General features: G+C 34.2%; 1 protein-coding gene across 2 annotated transcripts in view; it reads left to right on the top strand.

Moving 5' to 3' along the window:
- The window catches only part of LOC128865897 (GTP-binding protein RAD), a 187385-nt gene that overhangs the window by 120049 nt on the left and 43853 nt on the right, over positions 1-23483 (top strand). For both annotated transcript variants that reach the window (XM_054106292.1, XM_054106293.1), the window contains exon 4: positions 4188-4298. In XM_054106292.1, coding sequence (XP_053962267.1) covers positions 4188-4298 — 111 coding nt within the window. The remainder of the gene's footprint in view (positions 1-4187; positions 4299-23483) is intronic.

The following is a 23483-nucleotide window of genomic DNA, read 5'->3' as shown; positions in this document are numbered from 1 at the left end:
AACACATATGTGTGTATCACACACATACGTACATATACTTGCTCACATGCACTCATTATTATAAATGTTTTGTGAGTCAATTTATGTTAAGGTTAATGTGGTGTCGGCATTTAATTAAGTTCAACTAATTACAATCATCTCATTAGTTCATAAACAAACAAAAGCATATACATACATACTCGCGCATTTATATTATTATGGTGTAATTTGGCACTGCATGGCGTGTATATGCAACATTAACTTTTACACCATTAACTCACATTTTCTAGGTGTTAACCAATCTATGCGCAAAAGTTGATTACTACATTACTTAATTCATTAATTGGCTTACGTGTCGTATGAGTAATATAATCGTGGTTGCGCGTAATCACGAAAATCGATGCGAAATTATGTATGATGGAGTTTTTATTTTACAAAGGAATATTTGTATTTAATACCGTTAACCACAAGACTTATTGGATTTATAATTGAATAGTTATTTTAATGGTAGTTGCAATTTGATTATGCATGGCGTATACGTAACATTGAGAAATATTAGGTACACACAAGGGAAATCAAAAATGGAAATTAAATTCGATAAATAAGTGAATATGCGTTTATTTTTGTTTATTTTCCGATTATTTTAAGTAAATTAGGAAATGGAAAATATATATTTTTTATGCAAAGACAAACGCAGCTCAGTTTTCGGCTGGACAGAATGGAACCTGTTTGGGAATAGTTTTTAATTTTTCCTTAAGGTATTTTCGATGAAACTGGCTGCATATTATCAAACTCGTTAACTTAAATAACCAATATGGATATATTTTTATTATTATATAATATTTCAACTGCGCTCTGTATTGCTTTATATTCCATTTCTGCAAGGCAGTTCTTTTTTTTTAATTAATATAAATTATTTACGAAATCAAAGACCCATTCTGATGACATTAGGCCTAAGTGTGTAGTAATTTGCACAGATTTGTTTTTATCTTTACTAAAATTATTTCTAATTAATTTCATAAAAATTCACCAAAATATGTCAAGTGTAGGCTTGTGTGTGTATTACAAAAAACTTATTTGAGGTTCTTTGTGTGCGACTTCAAACAAATAAAAGCACTTTTTATGGATTGAATCAGTCGTGCAACATTATACAGACTGGGAATGGTTTGGTCAAATGAAGAGAGGTTAGCTAAATGGGAATGGATAAGTTAAATTGAAACTGTTCAGTTAAATGAAAACAGTTTAGCCAAGTGGAAATAATTTAATGAAAAATTCTTTAACCCTATTACCTACCCTATATTTATAATACTACGTTGAAGGAAATTGTTTTACGGTGGATATAGATTTAATTAATTATCAATAAGGCATATTAAAAGAAAAATGATGAACAGGTTTTGTATATTGGTTTTTTTTTTACGGAACTAATATATATATAAAAACTAATTGTAAATAAAGTGTGGAAAACAGTTGAGAAGTGGAAAATGTTTATCATTCGAGAAAGATGAGTATATCGGCTTCCATATACATATATACCTATGTTTTGAAATATTTTATACTCATTTGAAATATTTTATAATAACTCATTTGGAACTCAAATTGAATCAAACCTGCTACACCATATATGGGCCCATATACGCTAAAGGGTTAATAACTCAAATAACGTGTGTGATGCATCAGAAATTTAGTTATTTATTTCAAAACGTTTACAAATTGATTCACGTTTAGCTTGAACAAAACTTGAATATATTAAAATGAAATACCGGAAATCAAAAATCGAAAAATCAGCCACAACTACGATGTCAGTTGGCCATCAAAAAACTATGATTTTATCACACTGTGCTACTTTTCGTACCATCAATGATAAATATTACACCAACCGTTTAATAACAATTCCAAAGCTGAAATATGAAATCGCATTTGCCATACTGAAAAATTGAATTGTCCGAGTGAGCCATTCTAAAGCTAAGTTGAATGAAATTGTGTTCTGTACTTAGTGACCAAGTTTACTTTTTGCTTTAAAAAAATTGTTTGAAAAATAATCATGCGCCTTTCATTTAGCGATGAATTAAACTAAATTCCAAGCCCTGTATGAACCACCCTACACTCATAAATCAAATTCTTTTTTATTCAATATCGGCTAAGTTTCGTTGGGTTACAACTTTAATGCATTGTATCTGACTTGATCTGCGAAAAGCCGCTCTAATACTCAAACATGTGGGCCTTAATATTCATCCATCTAATTGCTTCAATAAAATATTTCAAGCATAAGTGCAGTAATATCATTAATTCTTCGATGACACTATACGAAGAGAGCATATGGCGAATTAGAAGCATAATAAATAAATCAAAGTATAATGCAAACATTTGTAAAATATGTTTACGTATGTGGCTTTGTACATAGCATAATATAATATAACTAGGTGACTGCCAGGTCGTATGAGTAATATTGTCAAGCGTTCATAATCCGTATATATTTAAATACTGATAAGTCCTTCTGCATCGTTAAGAAAAGCCTACATATTATCTGCCAAGGTCACAATATAACCACTCATATATTTCAGTCCAAAGATATAATATAATATTATTTACATAATATGAGTTCATATGTTCAAATTTATTCGAATTAAAAATGTCGAGGATTCATACAGAAAATTATTTAAAAGCTTATTGGGCATGTTTTTAGCTGTGGGTAATTAAAATCGAATGCTCGATGCTGAGGGCACGATGCAATTTTACATACCAAACAATGCATCAAAGTTTTACGACGAATATGCTCTAGCGCGTGAGCTAATCCAAGTTTTTCTAAGAAAACTTTTCGCTTCATCCAAAACAAGGATTTAAAAGCGGATATATAGTATTAATAAAATTGTTTAACAAAGCTAAAAGGTCTTCACCTTACTTGCCGTGTGCAAAGGTATGTTTCTGCCAAATGATCAATTGTAACTGCATATCCTGTTATGCGGTTTTAATATGCAATAACCTCAGGCAGTTGTAAAAACAGACAATCTACAGCCTCTCTTTTTTAATATTGGATATTGAAAGAAAATTTCTGTTATTTCGTAAGGTGCCAACAAGAGTAATCTTTCATATGTTGCAAATAAATTGTCGGTTCTAGTATTACGGCCCCCAATTGACCAAATCCAACACAAAGCGTTGTCCTTGATTTCTCACTTGCTGTGAGCTTGTCGACTTTTTTTCTAAATAAATTTGAAAATTGGGATACAATTTTGGGCCAATATAGGCGCTACACAAGCTTGTAACTCACAACAAGCTTGTATGTATACTACAAATGGGCATCTACACTTAAAAGAGATTAGACTTTCATCTACAGTTACGTTCTCGTAAAGTGCAAACAAATAAATCTTTCATAAAAATTCCGAATAGAAGCCAGCTTATCAGTGACCCTCAATGACCTACAAATTTCTTTATCATCTGCAAAACCACCTCTAAACATCATCATCATCGGTCAGCTTGACAGTTTAGAGTGAGTTTTAGTTTCGTTCACTACTCGCTTCAATACATCTCGATCCTCGATAACAGTTCTCCAGTTTATAACCCTAGTGTTCTCAGATCCATTAGAACTTGTTCAAACCATATTAGTCTTAGACGTCTTCGTGCTTTAGGCTCTACGGGGTTGATTCACATGCTTGATTTCTTGGGCGGTTATCTCTCGTGCAAGTAAAATGACCGAACCATCGCAGTTTTTGAAACTTGACGTATTTCACGAGGTCCTCTCTATTACAAAGCTACAGCCATTCTTCACTGTAGCTTTAGACATAATAGTGCAAAATATGGGCCTTCCATGTATTTCATCACAAAGACTACATAAGTGAGACCGGTATAAACCTACATAAAATGATTAAAAAAGATAAAACAGCTAACATTTGGCTTTACATATACTGCACAGTATAAGGGGTAATTACAGTTTTTCCTGGAATTACAATATATTTTTTCGTGTACCAAAAATCCTAATATTTAGGATATGGTAAAAATATATGTTAATGTTTAGTTGTTTAATTTAATTTTGAAAATACTGGACATTGTATACTTAAAAAGTCATAGAATGACCTTAATGGGGCAGAAGAGTTAAGTATTCAAGATATTTTTCAACACAAGCAATCAATCAAATATCCATTTACAAATGTTTAACTACTAACAGCTATAATATTTTCATTTTATTTTCATTTTTGTTTTCGTTACATTTTCAGCACAGCGAAAATCAAATGCTTTCCTCGATGTACCCGCAATGCATCATTTGCGTGTCAGCGACGATGACGAAGATTTGGATCGTTTGCGCACATTCAGTGCTTCCAAAGGCGGTAAGTAAAAGAAAAAACAGAAACAGAAATAAATCGATTTATACTTGTTGCATGGCATAAGCATTCAAATAGTTGGCAGTAATGTTGCCGCAATGATAAACACTACTACTATTACTCAAAAGGGTTTATGCAAACAAATAAGTATTTGTGCAAATTGATTTACGACACCTATTTACTGCTACACAGCAACTCAGTAAATGCAAATCAACAGCAAGCGTTAAGTAAATAAAGTTGCTAAGGGACCCAAGTGCAAACACTTAGGGACCTATTAGATGGCAAAGGCAATGAAATATTAGTAGATTTTGTATTGAAAGACACAATATTTTGTCATGCAAAGTGCGATGCAATATTATGTCAAAGCTTTTATGGTAGTTATCATTTAACCTAATCAATTTATTGGCCAAAGACCATTTAGAAATTTTGTGGTAGTTAAGAAAGAGTCGCTTGAAACATAAAATTGTCTTAATGTATTTATTGAAAATTTCATAGAAGAGTTGAACGAATGTTGATGAATGGCTGATAATGGAAGAGATTGAAAAGTTTATTTATTCACTGATTCAACAAAAGGTTTTGTGAAAAGATGCTTAATGGTTTTTGATGTGATACAATTTAATAAGGATTTATAAAAGATGAAATCAAGAAATGATAAATAATAAATAATAAAACTATGGCACATCTTTACTCTTTAATATTTAATATAATACATCTTATAGAATGAAATACATATTACATGTTTGAAAGCGCTGCATGAGTAGAAGCACTATAAAAGGAGGTCAAATAAGTGAGTATATCAGTTGGAGGAGATGGCAGATATGAGTTTGAAGAGTAAAGCGGGGATAAGGGAGAAAAGCAAAACTGATATTCATCAATGAATAAACGCAGCGAAAACGTAGAAAACACAAAAATGTACCAATGGCAACAAGAATGGTACTTTCACGGATGTATTATAAACTTATACATATATATGTATTCATATAATTATGTATATGCATTAGGCCGGGTCGATTTGTGGGGAGGCAAAAAAATCGCCCATTGCTCTGTGAAAATCATATTCTAGGGATCAAAATAAGAAACTTTGCCTAAGGAACCATACCTCTAAACGAATTCTGATGTCCCCCAATTTGGGTCGAACTTTTTAGTTTCTTTTCTATAACTCACTTAAATTAAATTTCTCATTTACATATGTTCTGACTAAATAAATTTCTTAAGAGAAAAAATAGATATTATTATAAATAAATAATAAATATTATTATAAATAAATAATAAATATTATTATAAATAAATAAAAATAAAGAAAAAACATAGCCATTTAGCTGATTTTTTCATGTAAAGGCCAAAAATGGTGATATTTTGAAATTGAGGGACATCAGAATTCGTTTTAGAGGTATGATTCCTTCGGCAAAGTTTCTTATTTTGATCCCTAGAATACGATTTTCAAATAGCAATGAGCGATTTTTAAATCGACCCGCCCTAATATGCATATATAAAAACTTGTATACAGTTAGTGTAGGAAGTTTATACACAGTGATTCTTTTTACAATTTTCATGCTACATTTTTTTTGGTAAATTTTTAATGAAAATATGGCTTTTAGTATAACCGACAGCCTGTATACAAGGTTCCCGAGAAAGTTGTCCCAAGTACTTAGGGTAGGTAATACTTATTAGGTAGGTAATTTCTGATTAATTAGGTTGTATGACATGATGTCCAGAACTAAACCGGGTTTGCGCTATTCCATTTTAAAGATTATTTACAAAAATATTTTTTGTTTGCTTGTGTGCACATTTTCAAGGATCTGATCGGTTTCCTGCTTTAAGTTAAAGGATCAATTAATAAAAAAGCATTAATAAATTTGAGTCAAGCCAAGTTTTGAATTTACGATTTCTCACTAAGTGTCTTTCACATTACAAAGCAATAGCTCTCTCTGAGAAAAAATTAACATACATTTCTGGCAGATATAGTTCCATTTGTGTAAGGTTTTTGAAAACTGTTCCATCAAAAGCAGCCAGCGGGAAAATTAGGAACAGTTTTCAAATAGGAAACAGTTAATACATTGGGAACTGTTTTCAAATTGGGTACAGTTTAATAAGAAGGAACAGTAATTAAAAATGGGAGCAGTTCATAAAGTTGGAACAGTTTTCAAATGGCGAACATTTTATAAATTGGTAACAGTTTACAATTTACATAAATCGGGAACAGTTCATAATTTGGGAACAGTTTACAAATTGGGAACAGTTAATAAATTGAAAACAGAGTTACTAATTAAGATCCTTCCTGAAATGTGAATGATTATAATTCATGAAATATGAAGATTTAGACGTACGAGCAATTTGGAATTAATCACAGTGATATAACGGATAAATATGTACTAGTCTTTGAATAAACCAAAGAACGAAATTCCCCTTAAGCGTCAGAAACAAGTCAAAATGAGAAATGTGCTTAAGAGTTAATTTCGTTAGAGGCAAAAAACGCCTAAGTTTGTTTCATAAAAATGTTTCTCGTTATTTTTATAAATAATAGCTGAACATATTAAGCATCTAAAATGTAAGGATCACAAAGTTTCATATGCCGATTTGCCATAAGAATTTACAAAAGTCTAAAAATCGTATTCCCCTTCAATAAAATTCAGACAAAAACTTCCAAATCGCCGATACACGAATAATCTTTTCTATCCCTACTACTGGAATCCATTGTCGGAACATTGTTTTCTGATTTTTTTTATGTTACAGTGCAATTAGGCAAACCGAAATAAAGTTAAAAATACCATTATGACTGAATGAGTTACCATATGATACAGTGGAAAAATCAAAAATGGGCTACGGAGCTCAACTGGCATGTTGGGATCACAGATGAATTAATGTGAATACTGCAGATTATGCTCTCTAGGGATGAGGTTTAATCAAAACAAATAACAGAAATAATTTTCTCGTATTCAAAAACCACATTTACACACACATTTTCTTAAAAAAACACAACATTTATCAAAATAAAATAAAAATTTAACTAATTAAAAACAAAATTGATGGGGACTAATAACTAAAATTAAAAATAACGAATGCCTGAAATTTTGTATAAAGAGAGCGATTGCTAGTAAACAAAAATTTAATCAGAAGCAATTTTTAAGCCTCTTCAAGCTTGCACTTTATTATTCCAGAATTTAATGGGTTACAAAATTGCATACACAGGTTTCCTTTTTTTTAAATAAAAAGTTTTACCTTTTATGAAAAAATTGAAATATTATTATAATTCGTTCAATTTTCTGTGACTTTAAATTATACGGTTTCATTATTGCATAAACTACATTTTTATGAAAAAAAAACACTAAATAAAAAAAAAGGGAAAGGGAAAACTTTGTACTTTTTCACGCTGCTATTATTGTGAACACAGCTGTAGGTACATAAACTAACAAATGAAGAGCAAAGGTCATCAATAACTAAAACAGAAAAGAGAAAAAAATTACACAAACTAATGACAATACAAGTATGCACGAACAACAACAACTACCGCTAAGCACGATTACAAATACCGCAAACATATTGTCTGAATGTCAAGCGCTTTAAAAGTCGGCTGAAACTGTGCCAAGTGCGACTTTGTAGGATGTTCAAGTGTTCCCATAAAACTCAAGCACCCACATCCGCTCCCCAACGTCGCATCAATTCAATCAGACATGCAAGTACTTAATATATTGTATATTCACAACAAACGAACTGACGCACAATGAAAGCGAAAGGAAACGTCACAGCATAAAGAGGCATCGAAGATTTTATACCGGCAATGAAAGCGCCTCCGCCCTTGTGGCAGTAACAGTCAGACAGACAGAATATCTTAACCTTCTTCAACCTACTTTTAAATGTACATACCTTTTTAATAAGTATACATATACTCGTATGTATGTACTTATGTATATACACATATGTAGGCACTCAGTCAGGGTCTAGTCTCTTTTTCTTAGTGTTCGCCATTTCCATTTGCTCATTTCGTCTTTCTTTCTTTTTCATTCAATACAAAAGTTTTAAGAGTATAAAGTATGTTCTTTTTTGTTGCTGTTGTTGTTGTTTTGCTTTTGCTCTCCTATTCTGGTCCTTCAGATAACACTAGGTATCTTAACCTTACGTGGAGGTTATCAGTTAGCAGCATGTAAGGTCACTTTTCTTCGCATGAGTGGCTATTATGTGGTATATGTATGTATGTGTGTATGTGTGTATTTGTGTGTGTACTTGAAAAGTAATGAATGACAAGTTTGTGAATGAGTGTGTAGTTTTGAAATAGAGCAATTCCATGACAAGCGAACTAAGTAAGTAGTATGGGCATTATTGTAAATTTTTCTAAAAATTGTTTTATTTGAGTATAATAACAATTAGGCTGAAAAAAATGTGAAACAAAAAATTTTTAACTTTGAAATTTGTCCAATGTTGAATATTTAGATTTAGATATTTTCAACAATAAAATAAAAATTTTTTGTTAATTTTTTAGAATAAAATCTACTTTTCTAAAACAAAGTTTACTTGGAAAAAAATTTATTTTGTCATTCTAGAAAAGTTCCAAAAAGCTCAAGTTGTTTGAGAAGATAGGGCTTTGCAATATCTTCGCCGCCATTTTTGAATAGCTCAGCTAACAATTTTTTTGTCACAATCGGATAAATTTCCATGTATTCAGGTACTAAGGAAGACCGGGATATAGCTTATTCTCTTTCTCTGCGCTTTTCTATCCTGTCACCATTCAGCAAGAGCTTCTCCAGCTTTGCTACATAATTTATGCATAATCGAGATACCAGTCACCAGATCGCCGACTATATTCATATAGAAAATTTAGCTGGTTTTAAACTCTTTTGTAAGTTGCCGAATTTTTTAATAGAAGCTCTTCCAATTCACTTGTTTCGTCTTCGTCCGCTCTTTTTTCTTCTTCTCTCTCTACTTCCAGTATCAATCCTACATGGCGCTCGTTATGTTCCCGATTACAGTATTTCCTGATCGCAGCCGAAATTCCTTCTTTTCACACACTCTGAGAACAGGAGCTAGAGTTGGATGGCGAATAAACGAACTGTATTTGCGAATAAACTTTTCGATGTCGCATATTCCTTCTAGCGCGAGACTCAAGTTTTTGCTGTAGAGGCATGTGCGGATATTGACTGCTATAAAATAATAATCCGAGCCGATTGTAGGTCCACAAATCGTACGTGAATCTCAAACGCAACACGAACGATTTAATTTTGAGTTTTTGAGGATACAAACCTTGTAGCTCTATGGATATTTTTTATACTAGTACCAGGTGCTACAGACTGTATTTTTTTGCAACCTCAAGGTAGTCGATGAGGCTCAGCCTTTTAGCAGATGTTTCATCGTACTGCCTGAATTTTCTGATTATGGATCCAAATTCTAATTTATGCCCTGCTGTGGCGAGGGTAACGTGTCCATCTGTGATCACACCGTTCTTCTCTTTTATCAGAGTGTGAACGCAAATCAGCGAGACGTTATAAGGAATCTCGCTTTGAACTAGAATGTGGCTAGACACTCACACACTGGGGTGTAATTGACACTTCGAGTAGAAGTCTCTTTCCCACCATAACCCACTTTTGCATTACAACTGTAATAGAGGTATTTTATTCATTACGAAACTGGATATTGCAGAAGAATTTTGTCACATCATAGTGTTTAAAACGTTGCCCGTGGTCGTCATCAAGAAAAGAGTATCTCCTGTGACTTCTTCTTATATATGTACATCTCGTTGCAAAAATTATATAACATAAAATTTCACACTTTGAACAAAACTTATTGAAATTTCATCAAAACTTTCAACTTTTTAGCAAGAATTTTCAGAATATTTCTGGGTCTGAAGTTTCATAGCTCATTGAATTTCAGTGAATTTTGCTAGGCTTTTTATTCCATATATAAAAAATTCGAGCATGTATATACTTTGTATGAAAGAAAAGACATGACAGCATAGTGAAAATATTGTGTTACTTGAAACTTGCACTTTGTTGTATTGACTATACAGCCTTGACAAAGCCCAAATCTGCAACAGTTTACGGACAAGTTTTAAATATTTTTTATTTTTTTTAATATATTTTTTTTATTCTCTAACATTCTGAGAAATGTATCTATAGAACTAGGTCGGCTGAGGGCCCGTTTTGGTATTCTGAGTGGAATTAAAAACTATGAAACTTAAAAAAGCTTTATATCTCTATGAAGATGTCCCCAAAAAAAGCCTTTTTGCGATATGCCAACCTCTAAATCTGTTATATGGCAAAAAACTAAGTTTCTCCGTAAATTTGCCATAAAACGCTGCTCTTTAATTTGACTATTCAGGCTTGACAAAGCCCAAATCTGCAACAGTTTACTAGCAAGTTTTGATTTTTTTTAATATATATTTTTAATATCTTATATTCTGCGAAATGTATCTACAGAACTAGGTCAGTTAAGAACCCCTTTTGGCATTGTGAGTGGAATTAAAAGTTATGAAATGTAGAAAGGCTTTGTATTTTTATGAGGACACCCACAAAAAATTACTTTTTCTACTTTATATATGTATTATTTAATATTTAGCCGTACCGCCAACAGTTTGAAAATTAATAATATAATTTCCATGGGAAAAATGCACTTCTCTGTAAATTTGGTACAAAATATTTACAGGCCAATATTATTTAATCTTCTCTTCACTAAAAACCAAAACTATTATACCCTTTACTGAAAAAAAAAATTATTTTCAACTATTTTTATAGGGAAGATATAACATGAACATTTTTTAAACGCACCTGCAAATGACGGCGCTCCAGCCTATTTTCTAATTCTACACGAGTGCCCATTACTTGAGCTAAAATTTGCTATTAATCTTCATCCAGCGTAAACAACTGCAATATTGCTTGAACAATTTATTCTTTGAGATTATGTAATTTCTATTAATATTTTTTATTTTTGTATTTTTCATGAAATTGTAAAGATTACAACCTATAAACTATTTCAAATTACCTCAATTTAAGTAAATTAAACTTTATTTGAATTGATCACTTAAAATTTGTTTAGTCTGAAAATAAAACTGCCCATTCGATTTCTACATTTAATTTAAACAAATACCTCGATTTGAGTTATTTGACTCCGCCCAGACATTCAACAGAACCTTTACTTATACACTAATAACAAAACAAACTTCATGTCTTCATTAGAAATGTACATCACGTTAGTTACTGACGAACGCAAGGAGTCCATAATACAGAAACAGTATAGCGTATGCACGTACAAATGCCATGCCAAAGAAATCTAATAAGCCAGGACGAGAATTGCGAGTAGCTCCTTCACTGCTCTTTTTCCGTTCTTTACTATTTGATGCAGACGAAATGGAATAAATGGGCGATAGCAGAAAAGTGAATAGGGAATACTGAGCGGAGACAGGTATCCGAGTGCTGTGTAAATTGATGAAATTAGCGGGTGATTGTTTTGGCTTAAATTATAGAAGTTTGCACATGTTGCACACAAGTAAAACACAAAAGCTAAGAAAATGTTTTAATACCATGGCTTTACGAGTGGTATCGTAAATTTTCTGACATTTGACGTTCGCAAATGAGAAGTTGGTCTATTTTGACAACTTTTTCAAGCATAACCTTATTAGCTTATCGGTTGCTAAAGTGACGAGTAGGGGCTCTCAAGTCGCCAGTGAGGATAAATGCGATGAGCCAGATAGTAGTATATACGCAGCCAATTGAATTTCTCAGGTACAATCAGTCGGCACACTTCGACACATTGCATTATTTTGTTGAACTAAGTATTCAGAGTCCTCAAAGTCCTCTCTCGACGAAAAAAACTAACACTCTACAAGACTCTCATCATGCCCGTCCTAACGTATGGGGCAGAAGAGTGGACGATGACAACATCCGATGAAGCGACGCTTTATGAGCTTTACGACGACATAGACATAGCGCAGCGAAGAAAGATCCAGCGGCTACGCTGGCTGGGTCATGTCGTCCGAAATAATACAAACGCTCCGGCTCTGAAAGTATTTGATGTGGTACCAGCTGGTGGTAGTAGAGGAAGAGGAAGACCTCCTCTGCGTTGGAAAGATCAGGTGGAGAAGGACTTGGCTTCACTTGGTGTGTCCAATTGGCATCGGTTAGCACGAGAAAGAAACGACTGGCACGCGTTGTTAAACTCGGCCAAAATCGCGTAAGCGGTTATCGTAAGCGAATTAAGAAGAAGAAGAAGTATTCAGACACAGCGGCTCCGCTGGGTAGGCCATTTCATCGGAATGGATATAAATGCTCCGGAGGTAAGTCTCTTTTATGTTATAAAGACTCGCTTAAGCGGTTATCACGCCAGTTAGGAAGAGAATAAAAGTATTTAGTATTAGGATAAAGTTAGATAGGCCACTCTTAAAAAAATGTCACTCGAGCATTTCTCTACATGATCCAGCTGTTTAGGGGAATCTATCAGCCCTTTTAGCGAGAATGTGTTTAAAATGTTCGGATCCTTAAAGATCTGATTCTACAGAAGTATGAAGCGTATTCTACAAGCTCCCATGCCATTCGATCACAAGCCGTATATTCACTTCGTAGTAAGTTACAAGTTCTTCATTCATCAAATGATGATCATAGTGAACACTACCATCCACTTTACAAGTATCCAGTTACTTGACCTGCGGGGTATTCTATTCTTCCCTATACGTGCGAGGTCAAAAACCTCAAATGTTGTGTATATGTTAAATTTTGTTATCCATATCACAGCATCGTCAGTGAAGAAAATTATAAGAACTCAACGAGATTTTTCAGCATTTTTCTAATTTTCTTATAACGTCTGAAACTTGTATTTATTTCGCATTTGTTAGTCAAGGAGCTACACTTTTATTTAAAAAGCTTCTTTTAAGAAAATATGCTTTAAGAAACAACACATCTGGCTCCACTTTTGAGATCGGATCTGCGGCATCGCTAGAACGATTCCAATTTCCGAATCCATTCTTTTGGGGGGGTGAACTTCGAAGTTATGGCAAAAGTTGAACTATGTGACCAAATAATCACAGGCTGTACATACCTGTTAGGAATAAGATGAAGGCGTCACCTCAGTCTGTCGTTTGCAGCCGATTAGGCGCCGTGAGCCAAAACTACCTTGGCTGAAGAATATTTCAAATAGAAATCCATTGAATCGAGGAATATATATTTATAGTGGTGGTTCAGTTTTAAGGGCCGGTATTGATTTTGAATCAAATGCAATTTTTTTAGGAAATTATTATCATTTCTCTTTATTATGATAATATTGGTACGGCTCAATTACGTATTGAACAAAATATCGGCCAAATGGCCGCCGCGGCCTCAGCGGCACACCTCCGATGGTCCAAATGTTCGATGACGCTGAGGCATAATTGAGGTTCTATGCCGTTAATGTGCCGAATTATCTCATCCTTTAGCTTTTGAATTGTTGTTGGCTTATCGATGTACTCCTTTTTTTTCAAATAACCCCAAAGAAAGAAGTCCAACGGTATCAAATCACATGATCTTGGCGGCTAATTTACATCGCCGCGACGTGAGATTATTCGGCCATCAAATTTTTCGCGCAAAAGAGCCATTGTTTCGTTAGCTGTGTGACAAGTGGCACTGTCCTGTTGAAACCACATATCGTCCACATCCATATCTTTCAATTGGGGCCGTAAAAAGTTCGTTATCATCTCACGATAGCGAACACTATTCACAGTAACTGCCTGACCGGCCCATAAACCGCACCACTTCGGCAATTACTCTTGGATTATCATTCGCCCAAATGCGGTAATTCTGCTTATTGACGAATCCACTGGGGTGAAAATGTGCCTCATCACTGAAGATGCTTTTCTTCGAAAGTGCGCGAAATGCATTTTGATTTGAACGCCCGTTTTCATAATAAGCCTGAATAACTTTACGCGTTGCTCGATTGTGTATCTTTCCATGGTTCAAATTGAGTTAGTCTGAAATTGAAAAATGTCAAATGAAATGTAGAAAAGAACTTGACGTTTACGCGTGGTTCCTATTCAACATCGGCTCTTAAAATTTAACCACCCTTTATATGAATTATATAGAAAAGTACGAGTATGAACTATTATCGTAAAGTTTAATTTTTGTTGTAGTCTGTAAGAAATCATAAATAAATCAAGAAATATATATATTATCTATAGTAGCCTTGCAAATTAACATAATTAGCACACAGACAATCGATATCGATGTGGAAAACCAACGTAGATTTCATCTTCTGGCTTAGCAAATATGGTCCCATGTTACCTCCGAGGTATACTTCAGTAAATAATTAGGTTTTTTTTCAATTAATATCGCTCCAAATGCATCAATTTTGCCCATTCACGAAGCCCATTGACCAAAAGTTTGCCTCATTAAAAAACTTAAACGTCGGAAGGCTCTGCAAATATTTTTGATACAACACTGATTTTCCAAATAAACTTCCTCAAAATATAAACTCTGCAAGTATTTGTATGACAATTTACTAGAAAACGTTGAACTGATATCTATAAAGACAATACTTTACGCCTAAACTAAGCACCCTTTACAAACAAAACTGGGCTATAATACACGTATGAAGATATGTCGTTGCAAGTCCCATTGAAATTGGTTATGTGCTTTTGTAACACATGTCACAGTTCGATTGTATGGATTACAGTTTTCAAAATGAATAGAGGGAATGGAATAATACCTATGTTTTGCCATTACTGTCAACATAGTTTGTCAACTTTCCATACGAGCTCAAACAAACCAGCTCAAATGCATACCTTCGAAGTTGTCAAATAGTGTTTTTCAGCCTAGCTCCCAAAAGTATGCTGTAAACTATTTAAAGTTCAACGCAAAGCAAATTGGTCGTCGACCTTACAGCGTTAATGTATGTGAATTTGCATACTTTTAGGAGGCGTCATAAAATCTGAATAGCATGGAAAGCTATAAGCCTGAATAAATTATAAAAAATTTTAATAATAGTGAATTAAAGCGCTTAAATAAATTCCCATTTTTATCGCAAAACAAAAGTGATTAAAGCTATTAATGTTCATATAGTATTTTACTTCGATTAAACTATAATTATTTGAAAAAAAGTCCTCTCCAAGCCCTCATATCAAATTTAGAAAGAGTCTAAATTTCTGGTGAAAGTATTTTCTTATATTTTTTGCCCCCCTTCAAACAGTTATAACTGTTGAAGCCTTTGAGTTTTCATTTGAAAGGAAATTTTTCAATATTTTTAAAGTTTGGAAATGATGTTGGGCATGTGAAACGAAACTTTTAAAACTATATATTTAAAAATAATATTTTGAAGGGAAAATTGTGAAGATAATCAAATGTAAATATTATCTGACTTATAACCTCTCCAACAATACCCAATTTATGCAAATCGGAACAGGAAATGTTGGCTTATGTTATCATGGTTTTAGTATCATTTTTAAGGGACTTTTTTGATTTTTACCACCTCCATGAATACTGTAAAAAGACTGTACAAATTTGTTTAAGTCCACTTCCAAGTATAAATTTGGCACAAATGCAAGATTTTAACGAAATCACCACTTTTTGTTGCAATTAATATGGAATGGCAGTTATGTATTTAAAGTTTTCAAATATCAACATTTATTGCCACCCAAAAATATGGTTTGGAATGTTTAAATTCTAACGCAAAAATATTTACTAGTCTACTATACAGAGATTGCGTATTTCAATGCTTTGATTGGAAAGCTTTATTTACATTTTTTTATATGCAAAACACGTTTTCTTTCTATTCCCTTTTCTATTATCTTCTTTGTGAATTAACGTTTATTTTCTTACAAAGTCTGACTACATTCTCTCTTCTTAGTTCGCTCACAAACCTCATTTCCAATTACGTCACATCAAAGTTACACGCCTTTGCCCACTCCAATATATGTATTCTTATAATTTTAACATTTTTAGAGAAATTTCAGATATGCATTAGATAGGCTTATGACATACAAAAAGATGAAATTAATTCATATTGATTTTATGTCAAATTTGTAGTGCAGAAATTATCCACCTCATCGCAAACAAAGTCCTTCAAGTGGATAATGTGTCCAATTTTAAATAACAACCGTAACATTTTTGTGAATGGAAGCTAGACAACAATCAAAGCGAAAATGTTTCCGAAGAAAGCAATAGGCAGAGAAGGAAGGAAGCTGAAATTGTTTTAATAAAGGTGAAAATTTGTCAAAACTTGCAAGCGCAGACGATTAAGACCAAATACTTTAAGGGAAAAATGAAATTAACGAAGCATAAAATTGCCGCTTCAATAAGTTTATGATATCGATATCAAATTGAACGTAAATAGAAATAATGAAGCACACACCTGAGATTTTAAGTTCAGAAATAAGAAAAGAAAAACGTGTAAGTATCAAACGTAGCAAACAAAGAAACAAAGAAATCAATTAATTTGTGGGCATAGAAGAGTGTAGCAAGAACAAATTACTTAAACAAAATGCTGTAGACATTTTCTTACTTTACCATCCAAGCACATTTGTCTAAACAATTGAATTATTTTAACATTTCCAAATTCTTTTTAAACAAAAAACAAAAAAAAAAACAAAACAGCTGCCATAAGTATGCAAATTACATCAGCTTTATTTCGATTTAAATATTTATTTCGACTCAAAATAAATATCGATATTGCTATATAAATCCAAAATAATCCAGCTGGCTGGCATAAAAAATTGCTTTGAAGTGTATTTAACTGGAGAAGCGCGAAAACAAAAAACCAAGCGCTTCAAGATTTCCTGCCAACGCACAGTGGAATTTAATAATCATATCTCCTCATCCTTTTTTTATGACATACGAAGTACACTTTCTGGAATATTTGTAAAAACCAAAACTGTATTTAAATGGTTTTATTTCAATTTGTATAGCAGTTGAGTGGCATATTTTTAATGATGTTCTGACATTGTACATAGATTATATGAAATAAGCAATGTTATGACAGTTAACAAGCAATACAAAAATATATATATTTTTTATTTTATAACTTATTTATATTTTATTTTATTAATTTTTTAGTCACAGTCTAAGTTGCTTTCATCTGAACTAATCTCTCATAATCGCTATCTTCATCAAAAAGAAGCTGCAATATTTTTTTTTGCTTTTAGATAAAGGCGATATCACGCGATTGGGCATTCATTAAATCTTCCATATTGTTTTTTCATGAAAATTTTCTTGTATGATGCTTGCAATAATTTCGGAAGCCTTTGTTTCTAGCTTCCACTGCTTCTTCTCTCATTTGCCCGATTGGAAGGGGAATAGCATTTATAATGTCAGCTCCGTGAATTAGAATTTTATGTACAGAGCTGGGCATATAGAGCCAAAAAACTTTTTTAACTACGAATTCTACTATTTTTATAGCGAGGAATCGAAAAGGTTTAATACTAATCCAATATCTACAAGAAATAGTACAATCACACTGAATCTATAAATCAGTTCATCGCTTACACCAGTTAATTGAGGTGCTAGTTGTGGTTGATGGAAGAAGCGCTTGCCTGTATGGCCATTGTTAATGTTGCGTGAACCAGCCATTGGAATATGTTCTTTTAAACTTTTTTGAATTCTTCACTTATTTTGTTTTGCGATATCTTTGTCTGCATCTCGATTTTGCCACGTTTTTTTATTGATAACCTATAAGAAATATGCGAGATATACTCAAAAACGTTCCCACGACAGTCAGTTTTGGATGGCGACTCCGCAATCACACTGAACACTTTGCCATCAATCATTGTCATGTGAAACTTAACTGAACATTAAAATTGACGCAACCCCTCTTTGGCACAACTTTGCACGCATTTTGTTTGCCAGCTTTATATAGCCTGGAGCTCGCCGCTACAGTAAGATATTACTTCGTAGAGGTTTGGTTAGTAATGGAAGAAACTTTGTTAACTTCTGTTTTAGATTTGTAATATGCGAACTCTTTTTCCTTTCAGCTAGGGCTAACTTTCGAATCAACTAACAAAAAAGGGGAGTTCTATGATTTCTCTTCCACTTCTCTACTAATTTGCTGTTGAAATTTTTAATCTCATATCTACATATATTTCGGCATCGATAAGTAAGCAAATATAAATGACTCCACGGCTAAGAGTTTCTCTAAAGGAATTCCCTCATCGTGCTATATTACAATACAATAATTAAGTGTCGTTTGATAACCGACTTTGTTCTTAAAAAGTTGAATATCATTAAATATTGCAAAAGATAGCAGCTGATTACAATTAGTCACATTAATGAACAAAATAAAGATTAGCTTCAATACGTTGGAATTTCGTAAGTTCGACTCTCTGAAAAACTCGCATTAGGAAACTTTACAAGTGTTAACTTTGACTACAACTTATAATTAAAGAAATATACGCACATATCACAAAACCACATTTGTTTAGTCATTTCATACCTTTAATTTTAAACTAAAACACTTTCATTAAACTAAACTTGAATTTTTTTATTGTAGCTAGTTTCAGTATGCAGTGTGAACAGGCAAGAAAATTTTGGCCTGCACTTGACAAAAAAGGATAGATTTAAAGCAATAGATTATTGATTAGGGAAAGAAGAGTAATTTTGGCGACATTTCACAACTTTAAGTGTTAATAAAATCCCGCTAGATCGCTCATTTCGACCACTGTGCAGCGCTTCTTGCGAATCGTAAAATCTTTAATTTTCATTGAACTACACACGTGTACGGCCTTCAATAAAATCGAATTTTCAGATGTGAATTAATTTACTGTTGATTTGCTACGGCATGCGATTTCACACATTTTGCCAATCCCAAAAATATAAAACGCGAAAATGTAAGAAAAAAATTATTCGAAATGTTTGTACGCCAGCAGTTTAGCATTCGTGCACACCTCGGAAACTAAATCCACTGTAAAAGTGTATAGTTAATTGAACAGGAAAAATTATTGCAATTCTAAAATTTCTTACATGCAAAATTTCTTCATTTAATTTAAATTTAAAAGTGGGGTCAGCCAAATACTTTATGCCGCATATTTCAAACTAGCAACAAAATAATAATATGTATAAGGTATGTGTAAAAGATTAGCAATTGAGTGTGTACACGCAACATGGCGGCTGTAATAATGCAGCAACTCCGGCATAGCGAGCAGGCAAGGAGGATGCACGAACGCCAAATAAGAACATGAAGCAGCACATCTACCCAGAGATAAAAATGCAGGTAAACTGACGATACCACTATTAGAAACTAACTTTTCTATGGTAACGAACAGGGTCATGGGGAGAGGGGGCGTATAGATCCGACAGGGGTGGTTCTCTTCAGATATGACTTAACAGTGGTGGTAATAGGCAGATGCAGCTTGTGACATTTTGCATCCCGACGAAATACGTGACGGTAGTACCGGGGGATCGGTACTTTAATAGTAGGAGATTTAGTTCGGGTTAAGATCCCACACTGACGGGGTAAAGCCTTCGATGCTTCCTCCTCATAAAAAAAAACATATATCAGAGATGTGCATTTATGAAATTGTTACGATCTCTGAACTTTTGGGATCTCGTTATTATAACTTTGCTCGAAAATAGTTCCAGCAATATTGTTTGAGAAGCTCTACTATATATTGGGAGGTTGAATTAGTTTCAAAGGTTTTTTTCGAAGATTTGGGGCTTTATTGTGAAAAAACGGTACAAAATATTTTATTTGAAGTATTGGCCATCGCTAGCTACAACTTTCGCCCATCTTTCGGGCAATTTCCGGATGAAGTTTCTCCAAAATTCTGGCCGCTGCTTGGCTATCCATGACTCAACCCATATTTTGGTAGCCTCGTACGAGGAGAACCGCTGGTCCGCCAAATCGAGACTCATATGCCGGAACAAATGATAATCGGAGGGAGCTATGTCTGGACTATACGGCGGGTGGGGTAACACTTCCCAGCCAAGCGTTCCAAGGTATTTTTTGACAGGTTGAGCAACATGCGGCCGAGCGTTGTCATGTTGCAAAATAACCTCGTCGTGCCTTTTTACCGTTTCCGGCCATTTTTCTTTCAATGCCCGGCTTAAACGCATCAATTGCAGTCGGTAACGATCCCCCGTGATTGTTTCGCCCGGTTGGAGCAGCTCAAAATATACGACGCCGACCTGATCCCACCAAATGCAGAGCATGATTTTCTTGCCGTGAATATTCTGCTTGGCCGTCGACGTTGATGCGTGGCCGGGCAAACCCCATGATTTTTTGCGTTTTGGGTTATCGTAGTGGATCCATTTTTCGTCGCCAGTCACCACCCGATGCAAAAAACCCTTCCGATTTTGTCGCTCGATCAGCAATTCGCACGTAAAAAATCGCCGTTCGACGTCGCGCAGCTTCAACTCGTACGGGACCCAATGTCCTTGCTTTTGGATCATTCCCATCGCTTTTAGACGCTTGCAAACGGTTGATTTATCAACGCCCAATGATTCAGCAAGCTCTTCTTGGGTTTGGCACGAGTCCTCGTTTACCAATTCCCCTAATTCCGCGTCCTCGAACTTTTTGGGCTGGTCAAGACGCTCCTTGTCTTCGGTGTGAAAATCACCACTTTTGAATCGTCGAAACCAGTACTCACATGTTGAAATCGACGGAGTATGGTCTGGGTAGGCCTCCTGCAGCAATTCACGGGCTTGGGCTGTATTTTTTTTTTCAAATTGAAGCAGAAAAGCAAAGCTTCCCGCAAATTGCGTTTCGACGGCACGAAAGTTGACATACGCGGAGCACGAAAACACTGCGTTGTTTAACTTCAGCGAAATGACAGATACTGATAAACAAAGCCTAGGGATGAGGCTTTGTCATGAATATATATTCAGTATTGCCAACGCGATAAAGTGATAAATAGCACCATCTGTGTGTCACCTTTAAAACTAATTCAACCTCCATCATATAATTTGCGCGTACACCCTTTTTTGAGTGTTTGGCAGAGCTCCTCCTCCTATTTGTGGTGTGCTTCTTGATGTTGTTTCACAAATGGAGGGACCTACAGTTTCAAGCCGACTCCGAATGGCAGATATTTTCTTTTATGAGGAACTTCTTCGTGGCAAAAATACACTGCGCAGCGCATCGAATAAAGATCGAGCGGCTACGCTGGCTGGGTCATGTCGTCCGAATGGATACAAACGCTCCGGCTTTGAAAGTATTTAATGTGGTACCAGCTGGGGGTAGCAGAGGAAGAGGAAGACCTCCTCTGCGTTGGAAAGATAAGGTGGAGAAGGACTTGACTTCACTTGGTATGTCCAACTAGTGCCGGTTAGCACGAGAAAGAAACAACTGGTGCGCTTTGTTAAACTCGGCCAAAATCGCGTAAGTGGTTATCGCGCCAATTAAGAAGAAGAAGAAGAAAGTTTGCCATTACATGCCGCGAGGCGACCGCTATTAGAAAAATGTCTTCATTTTAGTCTTTCACCGATACTCGAACCTACGTTCTCTCTGAATTCCGAATGGTAGTCACGCACCAACCCATTTGGCTACGGAGGCCGCACACTGGGGATTTAGCGGAAGAAAGTCAAATTTGCAACATACCACCTACGCAATGTTTAATGGTATTTCTAAATTCCAGAATAGAACCAACAATAAAATCAAAAAGAATTACTAAACTCCGACTAACAGTTTTTTTTTTATAGATATGTCAAAAGTATAATTTTTTTATAGTATTGAATTAACTAAGAAAAAACTTCAAAGCCCAAGGTGGTTTTTTTTCCTTTTGCTTGAGCCGACTTCCAATTTTTTATTTTTCATTTACGGTACGATATTTTTATATATTTTAGCCGGAAGAACAAAGGCTGTGAAGCATTTGATTATCTATTTATAATTAATTTTACGAAAAAACAAAAAAATCATATTCCTTCATTTTCTTGGATCTGCAAGTTGAGCTACATTTACCTACGGTCAGAAACTAGTATCAACGTGTTGCTTAGTAGCGTCTCTTTCAGTTTTTATTTTTTGGCAATGATAATAACTAAACGCTTTCTAGTGTGTGCATAATGATAACGAAACACTTTTAATTTTGTTTTGACATTTTGAGGGTAATTCAGAATTATGAACTTACATGTATCCTGTGCGTAAATATTTGCTGGCTTATATTAATAAAAAAAAAAAAAAAAAAATTTAAATTTATGAATTTTAAAAAACATTGTTTTTTTAATTTTTTTTTTTAAATAGTTTTTAAACATGTTCTTTTCATACACAAATATATACAACTTCGTTAGTAGTAAAAATGTAAATATTTTTTGGGATGTATACTTTTTTCCGCATCTCTGTACAAAAATCCCCAGTGTGGGCCGCCCGAATTAGATAGTTCATTTAAAAACTAATAATTAATATGAATTTTCTTCAAAACTGGGTCGAACGCACCATTGCACAGTTGAAGAGCGGTCAATTTTCGGAAATGAACAAAATCGCACAAATTTATCGCTGACTCACTCGGATGGTCCAAAAATGTTGTTGCAAATGCTCCTCAGTCCAACAAATCCACAGAACGATGTGGTGGCAAAAAGAAAGTGGCGTTCTACACAAGTTACTTTTGCTCTAGCTTCGTAAGAAATAACAAACCTCGAAAATAATCCCGAGATTTTTGGGACAAAAAAATCGGGAACCTGGTCATCCTTAATATGCATACATAGTGTGTGAGTAATGAAAATCTTACAACGATTTGTATGCAGTGTTTTCAATCGTTTTCAGCACCAGATAACGCGAACATTCCTCCATCTTCGTTTAAACTCCGGCTTATATCGGCTTACATTTCAACAGGCAAATAGCAATTGGCCATTGACTATTTTTCCGCGCGTACTGTGGAAGTTGTCACCACAAATAACTTTTGCCGTAACTGAAGAGATGAGTTGGAGATGGTAAGTTTAGAGGATATGCGCCACTGTCCTAGTCTGGCAAAAACGCGGCTTCTTAATCTTAAGGCCGGCGGGCCAATTAGATGTCCTAAATTCAGTAGTTTTCGCGAAGCGTTGTAGGATGAGAAAAAAAACAATTAACCAAATGAAGTTTTGGGGATAGTTTAATATATATTTGAACTAAAAAAAAAAATTTGTACAATCTCCAACAATATATTGTAAGCCGAGTTATCAATAGATTCCCAGAGCGCCTGTATCCAACTTCTATACAAGATACAACTTGCAATTTTCATCTGAAAACAAAAAAAAAAAAGATTATTAATTTTGATGTAATTATCTTCTATGTGAACTAAAAAACATCCAAAAACTTTTTTAAGCGACTTTTTTACCCAGTTGAAGA

Source organism: Anastrepha ludens, chromosome 6 (assembly GCF_028408465.1).
Source record: "Anastrepha ludens isolate Willacy chromosome 6, idAnaLude1.1, whole genome shotgun sequence".
Taxonomy (NCBI): domain Eukaryota; kingdom Metazoa; phylum Arthropoda; class Insecta; order Diptera; family Tephritidae; genus Anastrepha; species Anastrepha ludens.
The sequence above is the reverse complement of the archived record's forward strand: the minus strand, read 5'-3'. Positions and strand labels throughout refer to the sequence as shown.